Source organism: Hyla sarda, chromosome 2 (genome assembly GCF_029499605.1).
Source record: "Hyla sarda isolate aHylSar1 chromosome 2, aHylSar1.hap1, whole genome shotgun sequence".
Classification (NCBI taxonomy): domain Eukaryota; kingdom Metazoa; phylum Chordata; class Amphibia; order Anura; family Hylidae; genus Hyla; species Hyla sarda.
In genome coordinates this window covers 250,551,638-250,569,243 of record NC_079190.1, presented here as the reverse complement: position 1 = coordinate 250,569,243, position 17,606 = coordinate 250,551,638, and the positions used below count along the sequence as shown (strand labels likewise).

Here is a 17,606-nt window from a genome sequence, read left to right as displayed (position 1 = left end):
TCTCACACTGAGGGACATTTATCAATGTTTGCTTATGTATTCTTTTTTTTTAGTAATTTTTTCCTAACTTTTTTTTTGCTTATGTGTGACTTATTTATCAACTGGTTTCAGCCTGTTGATAATTTTCTTTCACGTAAGCAATTTTTCCTTTTTTACTTTGGTAGTAGCTTTTTCTGCTCCATGTTTGAGCTGGAGTAAATTTAGTCAATTTTTAACCCTGTTGCCACTTTTTTTGCGCAGTTGCGACTGTCGCAGTTAATAAATACCTGACTACCCGTAGTCCATTTTAAAATTATTACTACGTAGTAGACATTTTAATTGAGATGTTAAACATGTCTGCTGAGTCACATTGTAAAGTTCTTAATATAAAGTTCTATCATGACGTTTCTGGTTTTTTTTTTACATTTTTTTTCTTATTTCTTATTTTTTTACAATGTCACCCTCCAGAAAGTCATCTGTATTACAGTAACTTACTTTGGCAAATACACTATTTTATACATTATGATTTACGTTATTTTTGGGGTCCTTCAAGTTGAAGAGAAGACTTCTGTACTTTGTTTTGTATCTCAACCCAGTATCATGATACAAGCAAAATATTTCTTCTTCAATATTCTCTGCCAGTTTTTTCAATGTTTCCTTGGAAACATCAAGATTCTGTATCTCCTTAACCCTGAAATATTTGAAAACAATAAATATCAATTTAAATAATGTGAACATGTAGATTAAAGGGGTTTCAAGGAAAAAGTCAAGGTTTAGTATGTGCTCCTCCCTGCATTAAAACTATTAAAACCAGCATACTTATTTCCCACACTTCCCCACCGCTGCCACTGTCAGATTTGATCTTCTAATCCACGCGTGCTCCTGTTCTGCAAGCTTCCAATGATGCACAACTCATTGCTTTGCTTTGGAACATCATCAGAAGTAGAAGAATGGTTAAATGGTCCAAAAGATCTAAACAGGCAGTTAAGAGGGAGGTAGGTATGTTTGCTTTTTTGCCTTAAAGAAGATATCCAGCGGTGAAAAACATATCCCCTATCCTAAGGATAGGGGATAAGTTTCAGATCGGAGGGGGTCTGACTGCTGGGGCCCCCCACGATCTCTTGTACGGGGCCCCGACAGCCCGCGGGAAGGGGGCGTGTTGACCACCGCACGAAGCTGCGACTGACACGCCCCCTCAATACAACTCTATGGCAGAGCCGGAGCGCTGCCTTCGGCAATCTCTGGCTCTGCCATAGAGTTGTATTGAGGGGGCATGCCGGCCGCTGCTTTGTGCTGGGGTCAAAACTAGCTATCTGGCCAGCGAGCCGGGGCCCCGTACAGAGAGATCGCGGGGGGGGGGGGGCCCAGCGGTCGGACCCCCCGAGATCTGAAACCTATCCCCTATTCTTAGGATCGGGGATAAGTTTTTCACCACTGGACTACCCCTATAATTCAGTAGAAGGCACATGTTAAACTTGCAGACTGGCAAATTAAATAGTGTCAAGTAAGGCCCCTTTCACACTATAAAGTTGCTCCGTTAAAAGACTCGTTATAAACTTCCATTAGAAAAGCCTCAAAAACGGTTGTTAAATGGCCGTTACAAAATCCCAATAAAGTCTATGGGATTTTTTGATTATCCGTTATGACCTGTTATAGCCCATCATGAATAACGGACGTTATTTGTGACGGAAGAAGAAACGGCACATGTACGAATCCGTCACAAGAAAAGGGTATATTAACGGCTGTTATGTTTAACATTGAAGTCTATGGCAAACGGATGAGCCTTTATATAATCCGTTTGCACCTGTTTTATAATATCCGTTATTACTTCTGAGCATGCTCAGAAGAGGTGACATCAGCAGACCCCTGCAGTGATGAGCGACTACTACTACGTCCATCATGGAACATTCATTTATTTCCATGATGGGAGTAGTAATTCCCCGTCTGCGGGAGTCTGACGGTGGTTCGGGTGGCTACATTAATGTTTGTACTACAACCCCCATCATAGAACAGACTCTGTTCCATGATGGGGGTTGTAGTACAGGGGCTGAGGGATTGATCGCACTGGGTCTCACTTTTGAGACCTGATGCGATTAGACGTTATTAAACAGGGGAGCAGTCGGCATGCTCCACTACCCTGCGATGTACAATGTATTTTACTTTAATTTTTAAATTCCCTGCTGGGAGCCAAGGCCGGTACAGGGCTCCCAGCGGGGTTTTCAAATAGAAGCTCTGCAGTGGGGAAAGATATATAGAATCCCTGGGGGGGCATATGTCTGGCCCCCATAGCGCTTCTAATATATCTTGCCCCCTGCTGCGCTATATAAGTCTTGCCCCCCGCAGCATATTTATAAAGGTATTGTCCCCTGCAGCGCATGTTTATATATATCCCCCCCCCCCCCCCGCAGCACTATCATAAGCCCCCGGCAGCGCTATGAATGAAAAGTATTCTATTTGCAGTGCATCTGGCTGGCCCGCTGCTCTGCTGAAAGAATACTTGTCTTTCATAGCGCTGCCTATACTTATGGGGAAAGGGGGAGGGGAGGGGTAACTCTGCCTATACCTATGGAGAATGGGGGGGAGTAACTCTGCCTAAACCTATGGGGAAGAGGGGGGGGGAACTCTGCCTATACCTATGGGGAAGAGGGGGGTAACTCTGCCTATACCTATGGGGAAGAGGGGGTAACTCTGCCTATACCTATGGGGAAGAGGGGGGGTGGGTAACTCTGCCTATACTTATGGGGAAAGGGGGAGGGAAGGAAAAATGCAGATGTTAAGAGATTCACATGGCGGTCTTATCCGGACGGAGAAGAAAAGGAAAGAGGATGCCGCTGATCAGAAAATACGTAATTGGAGTCCCAAAATGTAACTCTGATCACTTATATGGTGTACAGATCCTGTGTACACCTGTTATCTACCACTGTATGGTCCTGTATATAATCACTTATATTGTATACGGATCCTTTATAGTATACTGGTCTGTGTATAGTGGTTTTATTCAGTACAGTATGGCGTTATTATCCAGTTATTGTGTGGTGGTATATATTTACTCCATGTATACCAGTATTATTGGTCATGGAAATTTACCTACGTTAAAGTGTTTCTTACATATATACATTTTAGTTTATTGTGTGTGGGATTTGGGTGGAATAGGGGCATGGCAGAAGATTGATGAGCTGCAGAGCCTAGCAGGGGCCCTTGCCTTTTTTTGGTCAGGGGGCCCCGAGTGTTGTCAGTCTGCCCCATCCACTGCTGCACCGTGACCGCGATGCTTTTCCGTCCAGCGCTTGCATCTGTGGAGTCAGAGCAGCAGGGGGAGGAGTGTTGCGGTGGCGCGCAACGTGACGTCACGACACTGACGCCGCCTTCACGGATCTTTAAAGGAGTGGAAGGATCCATTACCAGCGGTCAGACGGAGGCATCATCAAAATGTAAGTAAATAACTCTATGTGAAGGAAGGGGGTGTAATTGAGGGGGGGGAGGGGTGCAATTGAGCGGGGAGGGGTTGTAATTAAGGGGGGGAGGGAGGGGGTGTAATTGGGGGGAGGGGGTGTAATTAGAGGGAGGGTGCAGGATTTGTTCATTTTATTGATGGGGATTTGGATCTGTTTCTATTTGGTGCAGATGGAGAGTGATTTTTTTTAAGGGGGTGCAGGGTTTTATTTTATTAAGGGGGGTTAAGGGGTTTTATTAAGGGGGGTTAAGGGGTTTTATTAAGGGGGGTTAAGGGGTTTTATTAAAGTGGGTTAATGGGTCTTATTAAGGGGGTGTGCATGGGTTTTATTTTATTAAGGGGGTGCAGGGTTTTATTTTATTAAGGGGGTGAGCTGGGTTTTATTTTATTAAGGGCGTGCAGGGGATTCCAATTAATGAGGGTGTTCAGGTGTTATTTTTTTATTAAGGGGGTGTGCAGGTTTTTATGTGTAGGGGTGCATGAACTTTATGTGATGGCGGTGCAGGATTTTTATATGAAGGGGAGGGGGTATGGATATGATGTGTAGGGTGGGTGCAGGGTTTTTATGTGTGGGGGGTGCCGGAGCTGAGTTTTATGGAATTGGAGTGTAGGGCTTTTGCATAAGGGGAAAGAAAGGGCAAGGGTTTTCTAGAAGGGGGAAGACAAGGGATTTGTAGACAGGGGCACGAAAGGAGTTTTCTAAAAGTTTTTCACCAGCCCCTTTCTACAAAACCCCTGTCCTGACCCCCTTCTGCAAAACCCCTGTCCTGGCCCCTTCTGCAAAACCCCTGTCCTGGCCCCCTTCTGCAAAACTCCTGCATTTGTGCAATAAATATTATTGAAAACAATGAAAAAAGTTTGTGCGTGTTTTCTTACTTTCTTGGGTTGGGGGGCATGGGGGCAAACACAAGGTCCGCCGCGGGTGGAGGTGCCAAACAAAGGGTCCGCCCCGGGTGCCAAATGCCCTAGTTATGCCCCTATCTGGCCCCCACAGCGCTTCTATAATCATATGCCTTTGCAGCGCTATGAATGACAAGAATTCTGGCCGGGAAGCCAGCCGGCCCGATGAGCTGCTGATAGAATACTTTTCATTCATAGCGCTGCAGAGGCATATGATTATAGAAGCGCTGTAAGGGCCAGACATATGGATATATGTCTGACTCCCGCAGTGTATCTAAATACAGGGGGGGAATCATACATATTCACATGGGGGTAATAAGGGGACCCACTGAAGTTTAAAAACCCTGCGGGAGCCCTGAATGGCTCCTCCATACCGGCCTTTCAGGGCTCCCGGCGGGGTATTTAAAAATGAAAGTAAAATACATAGTACATTGCCGGGGAGTGGAGCATGCCGGCCCGCTTCCCTGTTTAATAACTTCTAATCACATCGGGTCTCAGAAGTGAGACGCGGTGCGATAATTCCCTCAGCCCCTGTACTACTTCTCCCATCATGGGACAGAGTCTCTTCCATGATGGGGGTAGTAGTACAAACACTAATGTAGCCTCCTCAGCCACCGGCAAACTCCCGCAGCCTGGGAAGTACTACTCCCATCATGGAAACAAGTCTGTTCCAAGATGGGAGTAGTAGTAGTCCACGCTGTCGGAGTCTGTAGGCAGAGGTATTAAAACGGCCGTACATGACGGATGTTATAGATTGCTTGGGCCATACAAAAAAGCTATACTTGCCTACCCCTGATTTCCTTACAGAGTCGCAGCATCTCCCGTTTCCTTCACTTCCGGTCCTCCGCTGCTACTTTATTCTACATGCTTCTGAGACGTGAGCTCAGAGCAGCACCTGCCAGCTCAGAAAGACACCACTGCAGCCAGTCATTGGCTGAGCTGATAGGACTGTTATTTTTTTTTTTTTTACATCAGAATAACCCTTAAACCAAGTATATCAATGGCACCCAAGATGAAAAAACAGCTATATCTTACATCTAACTATATACCCAGGGACGTGCACGCATTGACTTGAAAGGGGAGTTAAAGGTGTACTCTGCTGCTCTGAGTAGCGGAGTATCCCTTTAAGTTGAGCCCCTACCCCCTTGATGCTTCTCCTGAAAGTGTGGGGGAGGGTATGGAGTGCAGAGAGAGAGCAGAGACATAAGAATTAGCAGCATGGGGCTATGTTCACACGGCTGAATTTCTGCTTTTCCGCTCAAATTTCATGCAGAAAAGCAGAATGCTGATTATTTGAAGATTTGCAGAATTTGACCAGACTTTCAAAACAGATTATGCTCAAATTCAGGGTTCTATTAACTTCAGTGGAGCTTTGAGCGGAATTCATGTCTTATAATTTTTCGGAATCAGGAAAATTCTGCTGTTTGAATGGGACAGCAGAATCCCATTGCGCATAATAGAGGAGATTTATCAAAACCTGTGTAGAGGAAGAGTGGCACAGTTGCCCATGGCAACCATTTAGACTGCTCTTTTCATTTTTCAGAGGCCTATTTAGAAATGAAAGAAGCAATCTGATTGGTTGCTATGGGCAACTGCACCCCTCTTTCTTTACCCAAGTTTTGATCTCCCCAATGTGCACTGAATTTTGCAGAATTTTCGAGCTGAATATTTTCAGCAGAATTCCGCTCGACTATTCCCCCATGTGAACATAGCCTTACACAGTAACAAAATCCTGGCACTGCACAGCCTCTCCTGTCAGTCCCGACTGCAGAAACTACAAGTGAGGAGAATGTCCTGCATCCCCCTGTACTGCCATGATCTACACAGGGACAGGTCCCTGACATGAAGATAAAGTGAGCTGCCCTCTGTCATGTCACTTCAAATGTTTTTGAGGTTTCACCAGCAGCAAGGTTAGTAGCCATTCATGTCTGTAGGAATGTGTATATATGCAGGGGTCAAGTCTAGGGAAAAAAATGTGTGGGAACTCATCCAAGATTTTCACTCATGGGCTGGTCCTGCTAATGGGAAAGATGTACCTGCTGTGGAAAAAGTGCAGGAACTGCAGGACTTGAGCCCTGTATATATGTGACACTAAGTATATATGCATGTTACTGTGTATAGTGGTTCTTATTCCATATCAGTATGATGGCATTATCCAAACACTATGTGATGGTAACGTTAGAGGTCATGGTTTGGCACAGTTATTTATCCTTTGTGTATTGATGTTGCTGGTGATACTGGTCTCTTTATAGTGGTTCTTATATTCTACTAGTATGATGGTATAAGTCATAATATAGTAAAATGTCATAATGTAATAGTAATATGTCATCCTGGAGTGGAGGTATAATTTTATGTTTCTAAAACCTAATCTATGATTAAATTTAGCATACTCCCCTGATGAGCAACGATGTATACACTATATGCACCGCCACTCGCTTAATGGGGCAGTAACTTACTGGGGGCTATATCTAAATATCCTGCTAATACATGGGCCAGTTGAGTTGGAGAAACAGCAGTACCATTTTCTTATCTATACATCTGATACTGGGCAGTAATGGGTACTCTGGCATCATTATGTGGGAATATAAATAATTATGAGAAGTGGCTTTTTTTTCCACTTCATAAACCCCTGCCCCCCACCCCAAAATGTATGTGCACGTCCCTGTATATACCATATAAGGAAGCCTATGAAAAAGTTTAATAAAGATACCTCTTAATCAGGACTTCAGAGAGTGCCTGCACTGTGGTATCCCGAACTATTTTAGGAGACTTTGTTGAAGGTAGAAAGTCAAAATCATGTGCCTTTTCACTGTCATGCGTTTTCTTTTTTAATTTTCTTTTTGTCATTTTTGGATCTTCAAATAAAAAAATTTAAAAATTCTCAGTCTTAAAGAGAGCTTACAGTGAATAAGTAGGTTCCCAAAGAAGGGCTTGATATGCCACTGCACATGTTCCCACTATTCTAAAACTTTCAAAAGCATAAGTTTAAATATATTTCAGAGAACTATACATTGCTCATACAGTGTGAACATAAGAATGTCCATAATAACCAATCCATTCCCCCCACTGTATGCATCATTAGCAGTAACACCGGGCCCACAGTGTCATCGGCCATTATGGAGCCATAATCATTTCACTGCAGTGGCTATTGGTAATACATCATGAATATAAAGGGGTTGACTGGGACTTTTCGATGAGAGGGTTGAAGCTGAAACTGACATAAAATATTGTCATGGCTCCAAGCACCTGGACCCAGGGTAGAGGGAACTTTACCATCTTTAAAACAAAAATGGAGAGGGGGTTTATTATTTCTGAATTTTTGGGCACAGAAGGATTAAAAATGTGTATTATATCCAATCAATGGCAATCCAGGCACTCCTCTTCACAGTCAGCAACAACATAGACTTGAAAGACTACACAAATTCCTTAAAGCATCAGTTGGAGGGGTGCGGTGGCGTTTTTGAAATGGATAAAAATTGTTTATGAATTGATGTGGGATAATAGAGTTGATTTATATATTTTTGCACTTGTGTTTGTCCAGATTAGGGAGTATTGAGTGTGTTACCCCTGTAGAGCTTGGAAATAGCCATAACTGGACAGTTATAGCATTGTTCGTTTCCACTAGCACTCTCTATATATGTTAAACCGCATAGCACCTTTCTCCTGTGTGCACTTTATCTAGTGTTGTGGATTTTCTCACCAAACACCAATTTTATACAGTATATGAAATATATGTTTTGTTATACCTGCAAACGATTTTTAATATGTTCCCTAAATAAACATTGTCATTTTATTTTAAATGGTCATTTTGTCTCTATAGTTTTCTATGGTATAAAAATTCCTTAACCCCTTAAGGACGTAATGAAAAATCATAACTCTTTTACATTTTCATCCACAGACTAGTATGAGGGCTTGTTTTTTGCGTGACCAGTTGTCCTTTGTAATGACATCACTCACTATAAAATGTATGGCGTAACCAAAAAAATACTATTTGGGTGGGGAAATTAAAAAGAAAACCGCAATTTTGCCAATTTTGGAAAGAGTCGTTTTCACACCGTACAAGATACGATAAAAATGACATGTGTTCTTTATTCTTTGGGTCAATACGATTAAAATGATAACATACTTTTCTATTACTGTTGCTATAACTTTTTCATTTTTCCGTATAAGCGGCGGTATGAGGGCTAATTTTTTGCGCCGTGATCTGTACTTGTTATTGATACCATATTTGCTTATATAAAACTTTTAATACATTTTTTATAAAAAAAAAATTTGGAATAAAATGTTATAAAAAAAATAAGCTGCTATTTTGGACTTTTTTTTTTTACGTTCACGCCGTTCACCGTACGGTATCGTTAACATTTAATTTTAATAGTTCGCATATTTACTCACGCGGCGATACCAAATATGTATATAAATTATTTGTTTTACACTTTTTGGGGGTGAAATAGGAAAAATTCGACAATAAAAAATTTTATTGGGGGGAGGGAGTTTTTCACATTTTTTTTTACTTTTTTACTTTTTTTTTACTTTTATCTATGCATAGGGCATAGCACTGATCAGTGATATCGGTTATCTTCTGCTCTGGTCTGCTCGATCTCAGACCAGAGCAGAAGACCCGTGGAAGGTAGCGGAGGGAGGTGAGGGGATCTCCGTCTGCCATTCTGGATTAAAGGATCGCCACGGAGATCTGATCATACATTTTAGTGACCACACTGCCACAAATGCCGTGATCTGTATTGATCATGGCATCTGAGGGGTTAATGGCGGACCTCCGCGCGATCGCGGATGTCGACCATTACCGGCGGGTCCCTGGCTGCTATCAGCAGCCGGGACCTGCCGCACATGACCCGAGCATCCTGGTGCGTAATGTACCACCTCACCAGGACGTACATTTACGTCCTGCGTCGTAAAGGGCAGCTAAAGAACTTGATGGCTTTTAAACAGACAGAAGTAGGTAATGAAGACATTTGTATAACTTTCTGGCACCAGTTGATTTTAAAATTATTTTTTAGTGCAGAGTACCCCTTCAAACACCGTAGTAAAGCAAGTTTAACCAAAACACATCACTATATAACAAAATAACATTTCACTAATATAACGCAATGTAAAAGGATAGTAACCTTCTAATATTACAAAGTGATGTTCCAGTTTGTAAGGTTTACATGTAACCTCTCCATGCAAATCTGAACACTATTCATCCAATATTTAACGTACAAACCAGCGACAAAGTGAAGCAGAGTACTGTATATTAAAATAACAGGAACAAGGAGAAAAGGAAACATGGACCACTACTGTCACGATTCGGCTAGCTGGTAGTGGATCCTCTGTGTCAGCAAAGGATTGGCGTGGACCGGTTCTAAGATGCTACTGGTATTCACCAGAGCCCGCCGCAAAGCGGGATGGTCTTGCTACGGCGGTAGCAACCAGGTCGTATCCACTGGCAATGGCTCAACCTCGCTGACTGCTGAGAAGGCGTGGGACAGAAGGACTAGGCAGAGACAGGAACACAGTATGGGTAAACACAGTAATAGCTTTCTCAAGGCACTAAGGCAACAAGATCCGGGAAGGAAGTGCAGGGGAAGTGAGATCATATAGCCAGGGAGCAGGTGGAAACTAATTAGGGAGATTGGGCCAGGCACCATCATTGGTGCACTGGCCCATTAAATCTCAGAGAGCTGGCGCGCGCGCGCCCTAGAGAGCGGAGCCGCGCGCGCCAGAGCATGACAGCCGGGGGCCGGGACAGGTAAGTGACTTGGGATGCGATTCGCGAGCGGGCGCGTCCCGCTATGCGAATCGCATCCCCGCCGGCAATGTCAGTGCAGCGCTCCCGGTCAGCGGGTCTGACCGGGGCGCTGCAGGGAGAGAAACGCCGCGAGCGCTTCGAGGAGGAGCAGGGACCCGGAGCGCTCGGCGTAACAGTACCCCCCCCCCCCCCTTAGGTCTCCCCCTCTTTTTGTCGGGATGTCGCTCCACCTGGGACGAGGACATTGGGAGCGATTGTAGAGTCTCCTTCTGGGGAACAGTGAAGTTCTGGGTATACTCATGAATGGCAGACCGGTCAGAAGGAGTGGGAATGGGGAGGGGGGGCAGAGGGTGAGGCTTGGCACGGGGCAGAGTGTCACCAGGACGGGGGTTATGAGGAGGCACGGCACAGTCCTGATAGGCCTTGGGGAGACCAGGCACAGGAGGAGACACTGAGGCCCGACAGACGGGGCTGGGAGCAGACGTGAGGCATTTCTTGCGCAAGCAGGACCCCAATTCTTGATCTCCCCGGTGGTCCAGTCAAGGGTGGGAGAATGGTGCTGGAGCCATGGCAGACCGAGAAGGACTTCAGAGCCGGGCAAAACCAAAAATTCAATTTTCTCGAGATGCGGTCCAATGTTCATAAGCAGGAGCACTGTGCGATAACGCACAGTGCAGTGCAACTTGACTCCGTTGACCGAAGAAATGTAGAGCGGCTTGATGAGACGGGTCACCGGGATGCAGTACCTATCAAGCAAAGAGGCCAGAATAAAATTTCCATAAGAACCAGAGTCCAAGACGGCCACGGCAGAGAAGGAGGAGTTGGCAGAAGGAGAAATCCGTACAGGCACAGTGAGACATGGAGAAGCAGACTCCGTACCCAGAAACGCCAGGCCCACATGAGCAGGTTGCGTGCGTGCATTTTCCAGACGTGGAGGACGAATAGGGCAATCCACCAAGAAATGTTCGATACTAGCGCAGTACAGACATAGATTTTTATCCCTACGGCGAGACCTCTCTTCAAGAGTCAGGCGAGACCGATCTACTTGCATAGGCTCCTCGGCGGGAGGCACAGGGGTAGATTGCAAGGCATACCGTGAGAGAGGTGCCCAGGGATTAAGGTCTTTTTCCTGGCGGAGTTCCTGGTGTCTTTCCGAAAAACGCATGTCAATGCGGGTGGCCAAATGGATAAGTTCATGCAGGTTGGCAGGAATCTCTCGTGCGGCCAGCACATCTTTGATGTTACTGGATAGGCCTTTTTTAAAGGTCGCGCAGAGAGCTTCGTTGTTCCAAGATAATTCGGAAGCGAGAGTACGGAATCGGATGGCGTACTCGCCTACTGAAGAATTACCCTGGACCAGGTTCAGCAGGGCAATCTCGGCAGAAGAAGCTCGGGCTGGTTCCTCGAAGACACTGCGAACCTCAGAGAAGAAGGAGTGTACAGTGGCGGTGACAGGGTCATCGCAGTCCCAGAGCGGTGTGGCCCAAGACAAAGCCTTCCCAGACAGGAGACTGACCACGAAAGCCACCTTCGACCGTTCTGTAGGAAATTGGTCCGACAACATCTCCAAATGTAGGGAACATTGTGACAGAAAACCACGGCAGAGTCTAGAGTCCCCATCAAATTTGTCCAGCAGGGACAAGCGGAGGTTAGGAGCGGCCGCTTGCTGCGGAGGAGGTGCAGGAGCCGGCGGAGGAGATGGTTGTTGCTGTTGCAGCTGCTGTAGCTGTGACTGAAGTTGCTGTAGCTGTGGCTGAAGTTGCTGTAGCTGTGACTGAAGTTGCTGTGTCATGGTGGTCAAGTACGACAGCTGGTGTTCTTGTTGGGCGATCTGTCGGGATTGCTGGGCGACCAGCGTGGATATATCAGCGATACTTGGCAGCGGCACGTCAGCGGGATCCATGGCCGGATCTACTGTCACGATTCGGCTAGCTGGTAGTGGATCCTCTGTGTCAGCGAGGGATTGGCGTGGACCGTGCCGGTGGACCGGTTCTAAGATGCTACTGGTATTCACCAGAGCCCGCCGCAAAGCGGGATGGTCTTGCTGCGACGGTAGCAACCAGGTCGTATCCACTGGCAACGGCTCAACCTCGCTGACTGCTGAGAAGGCGTGGGACAGAAGGACTAGGCAGAGACAAGGTCAGACGTAGCAGAAGGTCGGGGCAGGCGGCAAGGTTCGTAGTCAATATGGAAATAGCAGGAGGTCAGGAACACAGTATGGGTAAACACAGTAATAGCTTTCTCAAGGCACTAAGGCAACAAGATCCGGCAAGAAAGTGCAGGGGAAGTGAGATCATATAGCCAGGGAGCAGGTGGAAACTTATTAGGGAGATTGGGCCAGGCACCATCATTGGTGCACTGGCCCTTTAAATCTCAGAGAGCTGTCGCGCGCGCGCCCTAGAGAGCGGAGCCGCGCGCGCCAGAGCATGACAGCCGGGGGCCGGGACAGGTAAGTGACTTGGGATGCGATTCGCGAGCGGGTGCGTCCCGCTATGCGAATCGCATCCCCGCCGGCAATGTCAGTGCAGCGCTCCTGGTCAGCGGGTCTGACCGGGGCGCTGCAGGGAGAGAAACGCCGCGAGCGCTTCGGGGAGGAGCAGGGACCCGGAGCGCTCGGCGTAACAACTACAATGTAACCTTTTTTGATAAGTCTAAATGCAGTGAATTACAGGAAAGCCACAAAAGGATTGAAAGCGTACCAGATCCAACACAAAAAAATGTTTTTTAATATATCACTCGGTACCTAATCCTGACCATGTACATCTAATTTTTATGTTTCTAGCACCTTTATTTATTTCTTTATTCCATTTTTAATTTAGCTCACTAGTCTGAAGTCCTCTCAAAGGGCCTCACTGTGCAGGTCTCTGCCCCCTCCCTCAGTATGCTGTCTGCTCCCATCTCCCCTAGCATTAGCAAAACTACAACTCCCAGCTTGTCGTCACTGACAGTAGCGGGACGCAAGCGGACAGTGGGAGGATTTGTCTGCGCTCACAGCTGTCAATCAAGGAAGTGTGTCCATAACATAGGTGATGATGCATGGACACAGCAGGAGGGGGGCAGTTGTTTGACTGGATTTTTCAGTATGAAATACTGAAAATTTTCTAATGAAAGCAATTGCAAAACCTTCTGCATGCTTTACAACATATCAAAAGTTTTTGTATCTGACAGTGCCCATTTAAAGTGTAGAACTCAAAGGTTATTTCTGTGCAGACTCAAGGAAAGATAATAGAGCTTTGCCAAATCTACAAAGGATGACAATGTAACACCTAATTCTAACATAACAAAGAAAAACCAAAGAAATTACACAATTGTCTAGCAGCTTTCTCATGCATAGTAAAATGCGTTCAGCTTAAAGTGTCATATTCAAGATCAAAGGATTGTACTGAAGGTCTTAACACCTTTTCATTTTTGCACTTTCGTTTTTTTCCTCCTCACCTTGTAACATTTATCACGCTTTCAATTTTCCAACTACAGACCCATATGAGGGCTTTTTTTGCATCACCAATTTTACTTTGGAGTGACATCAATCATTTAAAAAAAAATCACAAAATCTACAGTGAAACAAAAAAAAATTATTTATGGGGCAAAACTGAAAAAAACTTGCCATTTTGTATATTTTGATGGCTTCTGCCTCAACGCAGTGCACTTTTGTAAAAAATGACACATTATCGTTATTCTGTAGGTCCATACAGTTAAAACGATATCCAAATTATATAGGTTTCATTTTGTTTTACTTATTTTAAAAAACTATAACTTTTTTATTTTTCCATATATTGTGCTGTGATTTGTAGTTTTTTTGAAGGTATACAAAGTGACCAAAAATACGCAATTCTCCACTTCTTTAACAGCATTGGCAGTTTAGAGTAATAGAGCACTGATAACATTGATCAGTGCTTAGTAATAGCCCAGTATTAATCAGTGTTAGAAATCGAAAGATTCAATGTTATAGTCCCCTATGAGGACTAAAAAAAATTTTGTAATTAATGTGTATAACCCCCCACCCCACTAATAAAAGTCTGAATCACCCCCCCCCCCCTTTTCCCATTTTATAAATAAAATTATGTAAACAAAATATATAAAAAATAAAGATATGTGGTATCGTCCTGTGTGTAAATGTCTGAATTATTATAAGGTTAATTAATTAAACCGCACGGTCAATGGCGTAAATGGAAAAAAATACCAAATTCATAACGGAATAAAATACCTAAGAAATACAAAAAAAATGTTTTTAAGTTGTAGCCTACTAATTTCCTTACAAAAAGTTGTTGTTTTTTTCACCAGCAAAATAAAACAAAACCTATATAACTTGGGCACTATTTTAACCCCTTAAGGACTCAGCGTTTTTCCGTTTTTGCATTTGAATTTTTTCCTCATTACCTTCTAAAAATCATAACGCTTTTAATTTTGCAAATAAAATTCCATATGATGGCTTATTTTTTGCCCACCAATTCCACTTTGCAGTAACATTACCAAAAAATCCATGGCGAAACAGAAAAAAAATTCATTGTGTGACAAAATTGAAGAAAAAATTGTAGGTCCATACGGTTAAAATGATACCCTACTTATACAGGTTGGATATTGTCCTACTTCTGAAAAAAATCATAACTACATGCAGGAATTTATATGTTTAAAATTGTCATCTTCTGACCCCTGTAACTTTTTTATTTTTCCGCGTATGGGCCGGTATGAGGACTCATTTTTTGTGCCGTGTTCTGAAGTTTTTATCAGTATCATTTTTGCATTGATCTGACTTTTTGATCACTTTTTATTCATTTTTTATGATATAAAATGTGACCAAAAATACACTATTTTGGAATTTTTTTGTGCGTACGCCATTGACCGTGCGGTTTAATTAATATATATATTTTTATAGTTCGGACATTTACACACGTGGCGATACCACATATGTTTATTTTTATTTACACAGTTTTTTTATGGGAAAAGGGAGGTGATTTGCGTGGATCAGCGAGATAGGGGCTCGATTGCTCAAGCCTGTAGCTCAGGCTTGGCGCAATCAAAGCCAGATCGGACGCGACGGAGCAAGGTAAGGGGATCTCCGCTCGCGACCTAGCTGATCAGGACATCGCGATTTTATCGCGATAGTCCCGATCAGCCCAACTGAGCTGCAGGGAAGCGTTTACTTTCATTTTCAGCACCGCGATCAACTTTGATCGCCGCGTCTGAAGGGTTAACAGCGCCGACCCGGTGTGATGCGGGGTATGCCCTGCGTCCTTAAGAGGTTAAAGAATATCTGCAGTCCTTGACACTTATCTGGCTCTCCCGTAGAGGAGGCGTGTCGGCCACCTTATTACGCTGTAGTCGACAAGCCCCCTCCATGTATCTCTATGGAAGAGGTGTAGATGCAGCATTTGTGCTGTATGGAGGTTGCCTGGTCCCCGTACGGGAGATTGGGGGGGGTACCAGCAGTCGGCGCCCTCGCGATAAGACACTTATCCCCTATTAGGCAAATAGGGGATAAGTGTCCAAGACTGCAGTACTCCTTTAATTTTACAGACCTACAGAATAAAGATAATGTGTCATTTTTACCGAAAAGTGAACTGCGTTGAAACGCAACCCCCTAAAATTTGCATAATGGCGTTTTTTGTTTGTTATTTCAATTTTGCCCCACACATTATTATTATTTTTTTTTTTGGCTTCACCATACATTTTGTGGTAAAATGAATGATGTAATTAAAACGTCCCACAAACAACAAGCCCTATATACGGAAAATTGATGAAAAATTAAATTTTAAGAGTTATGAATTTTAAAAGGTGAGGAGGAAAAAATGAAAACGCAAAAAATGAAAAATCCTTGCGTCATTAGGGGTTAACAACAGTAACGCTTTAATGTCACTACCTCCTCAAAATAACTCAACACACAGCCATTAAACTCTGTTATACAGGCTGCCCACGTATTGACTTACATTGTAGCCGAATGTTAAAATGTAATTTCTTTGGGTTTGTCACATAAATATTTTTTTTAAGAATATTTAACAAAAATCTAAGGGGTACCACTTACGTGAGATACTTGATCCTGACCAGTGAATATTGAGCCCCACTCCCTCATACATAAGTGTGCATTTGCATCTTCTACACCAGGGCTTTCCAAACTGAGTGCCCCAACACAGGCGGCAGTCCCTAGGTGTGTAGCGGGATGTCCCATCTTACAGAAGCAGCTGTCACTGATTGCTGTTTTTAAAGGGAACCAATTATCAGATTTTACCCTATTTAACGCTTGGCAAAGCGTTACACAGTCTAGGGTAAAATCTTTATCCTCACATCCCCGGGGGATGTGTGGTGGACCATCGGTGTATGGCGGGACCACGGGTGTAGCGGTGTAGGTGGTGTCAGATGGTATTAACCATGGAGGCAAGATGTTGTTAACCCCTAGTGTTCGTGACGCCAGAGGCTAGGTAAGGAAAGGAGAATCCACAACCAGTTATGGTTTAACAGAGGCTTTACTGAGTTTAAGACAAATGGTATTATCTTCACAGCTAGGCCACATTCCCAGAGAGGTGGCAAGGAACTCAGAAGACCTCACATCTTGCTGGGACCAATTATACTTGTAATAAACAATTGAAAGAAGAAATGCTCACGGCATTCGATGCGCTGGCATTAAACGTGCTTCTTTATTTCAAACCAAAGGATTCACAAACATCGGTGGACAACAACCGTTTCACCGCTCCTGAGGCTTCTACTGGACCATACGCCACATCCAGTTTCTCAAACTTAAGTATGCGATCCGCCTTCCCAATCTCACCTCACCTGTGAGTTAACTCGTACTAAACGGTGCGGAGGACGAATACTGAAGCTTGTTACATCTCAAGTGAGTGTTCACACATATGAGTTAACACATAGAAAAAAACGCAACATACAAAAATGATTCTATATAAATACACAAGCTAAACTTGCAATAGCACAGTGATTAAAGAGCTACAGGTCAAGACTAAGGCTACAAATAGAAAATAATAAAAGATGATATGTGTGTAAAATAACCCACATATTTCACTCTGACCCTAGCAAAACAGTGTACATAACACAAAAAGAATCACTATCATAATATGATGCCCTGAAATAATTGCAACAAGGTAACAAACATACCCACAACTTGAATCTATTTATTCCAAATACTAATATATTTATGCTCATTTAATCCCAGGTTGCCTAGAGCTTCTGTTTTGAGAATGATTGATGTTTCATGTTTTAATAAAATATCATTTTTGTTGCCACTCTAAACTAAATTTTGCATGAAGGACATAGATTTGATATCTCCTCCATGGCACTCCCGTATATGTTTTATAAGTCTGGGCGATCCTTTTCCAGTGGTTAAGCTCATAAAAAGCTGCATGATGTGACAACTTATGAGCCTCTAAAAGCCGATCCCACGCTAGATTATGTAAGTAGGGTACGGTCGCTGTTAAGGTGAGGAGTGGAGGATGGTCACATGACCCTATTGGCATTGGCTGCCTAAAATTCACAAATCGCTTGAGCATCCCCCCGCCCCACCCCCCACCCCCGATTATGGGG

At 43.9% G+C, this 17,606-nt stretch overlaps 1 protein-coding gene across 9 annotated transcripts in view; it reads right to left on the bottom strand.

Annotated features, from left to right (window-relative positions):
• The window catches only part of SPOCD1 (SPOC domain containing 1), a 249,628-nt gene that overhangs the window by 91,977 nt on the left and 140,045 nt on the right, over window positions 1–17,606 (bottom strand). For 8 of the 9 annotated variants that reach the window (XM_056556955.1, XM_056556956.1, XM_056556954.1 and 5 more), the window contains 2 exons: window positions 7,044–7,188; window positions 511–670 (listed from right to left, as the gene is read on the bottom strand). The exons of the other annotated variant lie outside the window; for it this stretch is intronic. In XM_056556955.1, the coding sequence (XP_056412930.1) occupies window positions 511–670; window positions 7,044–7,188 (305 nt within the window). The remainder of the gene's footprint in view (window positions 1–510; window positions 671–7,043; window positions 7,189–17,606) is intronic. 9 annotated transcript variants of the gene reach the window in all.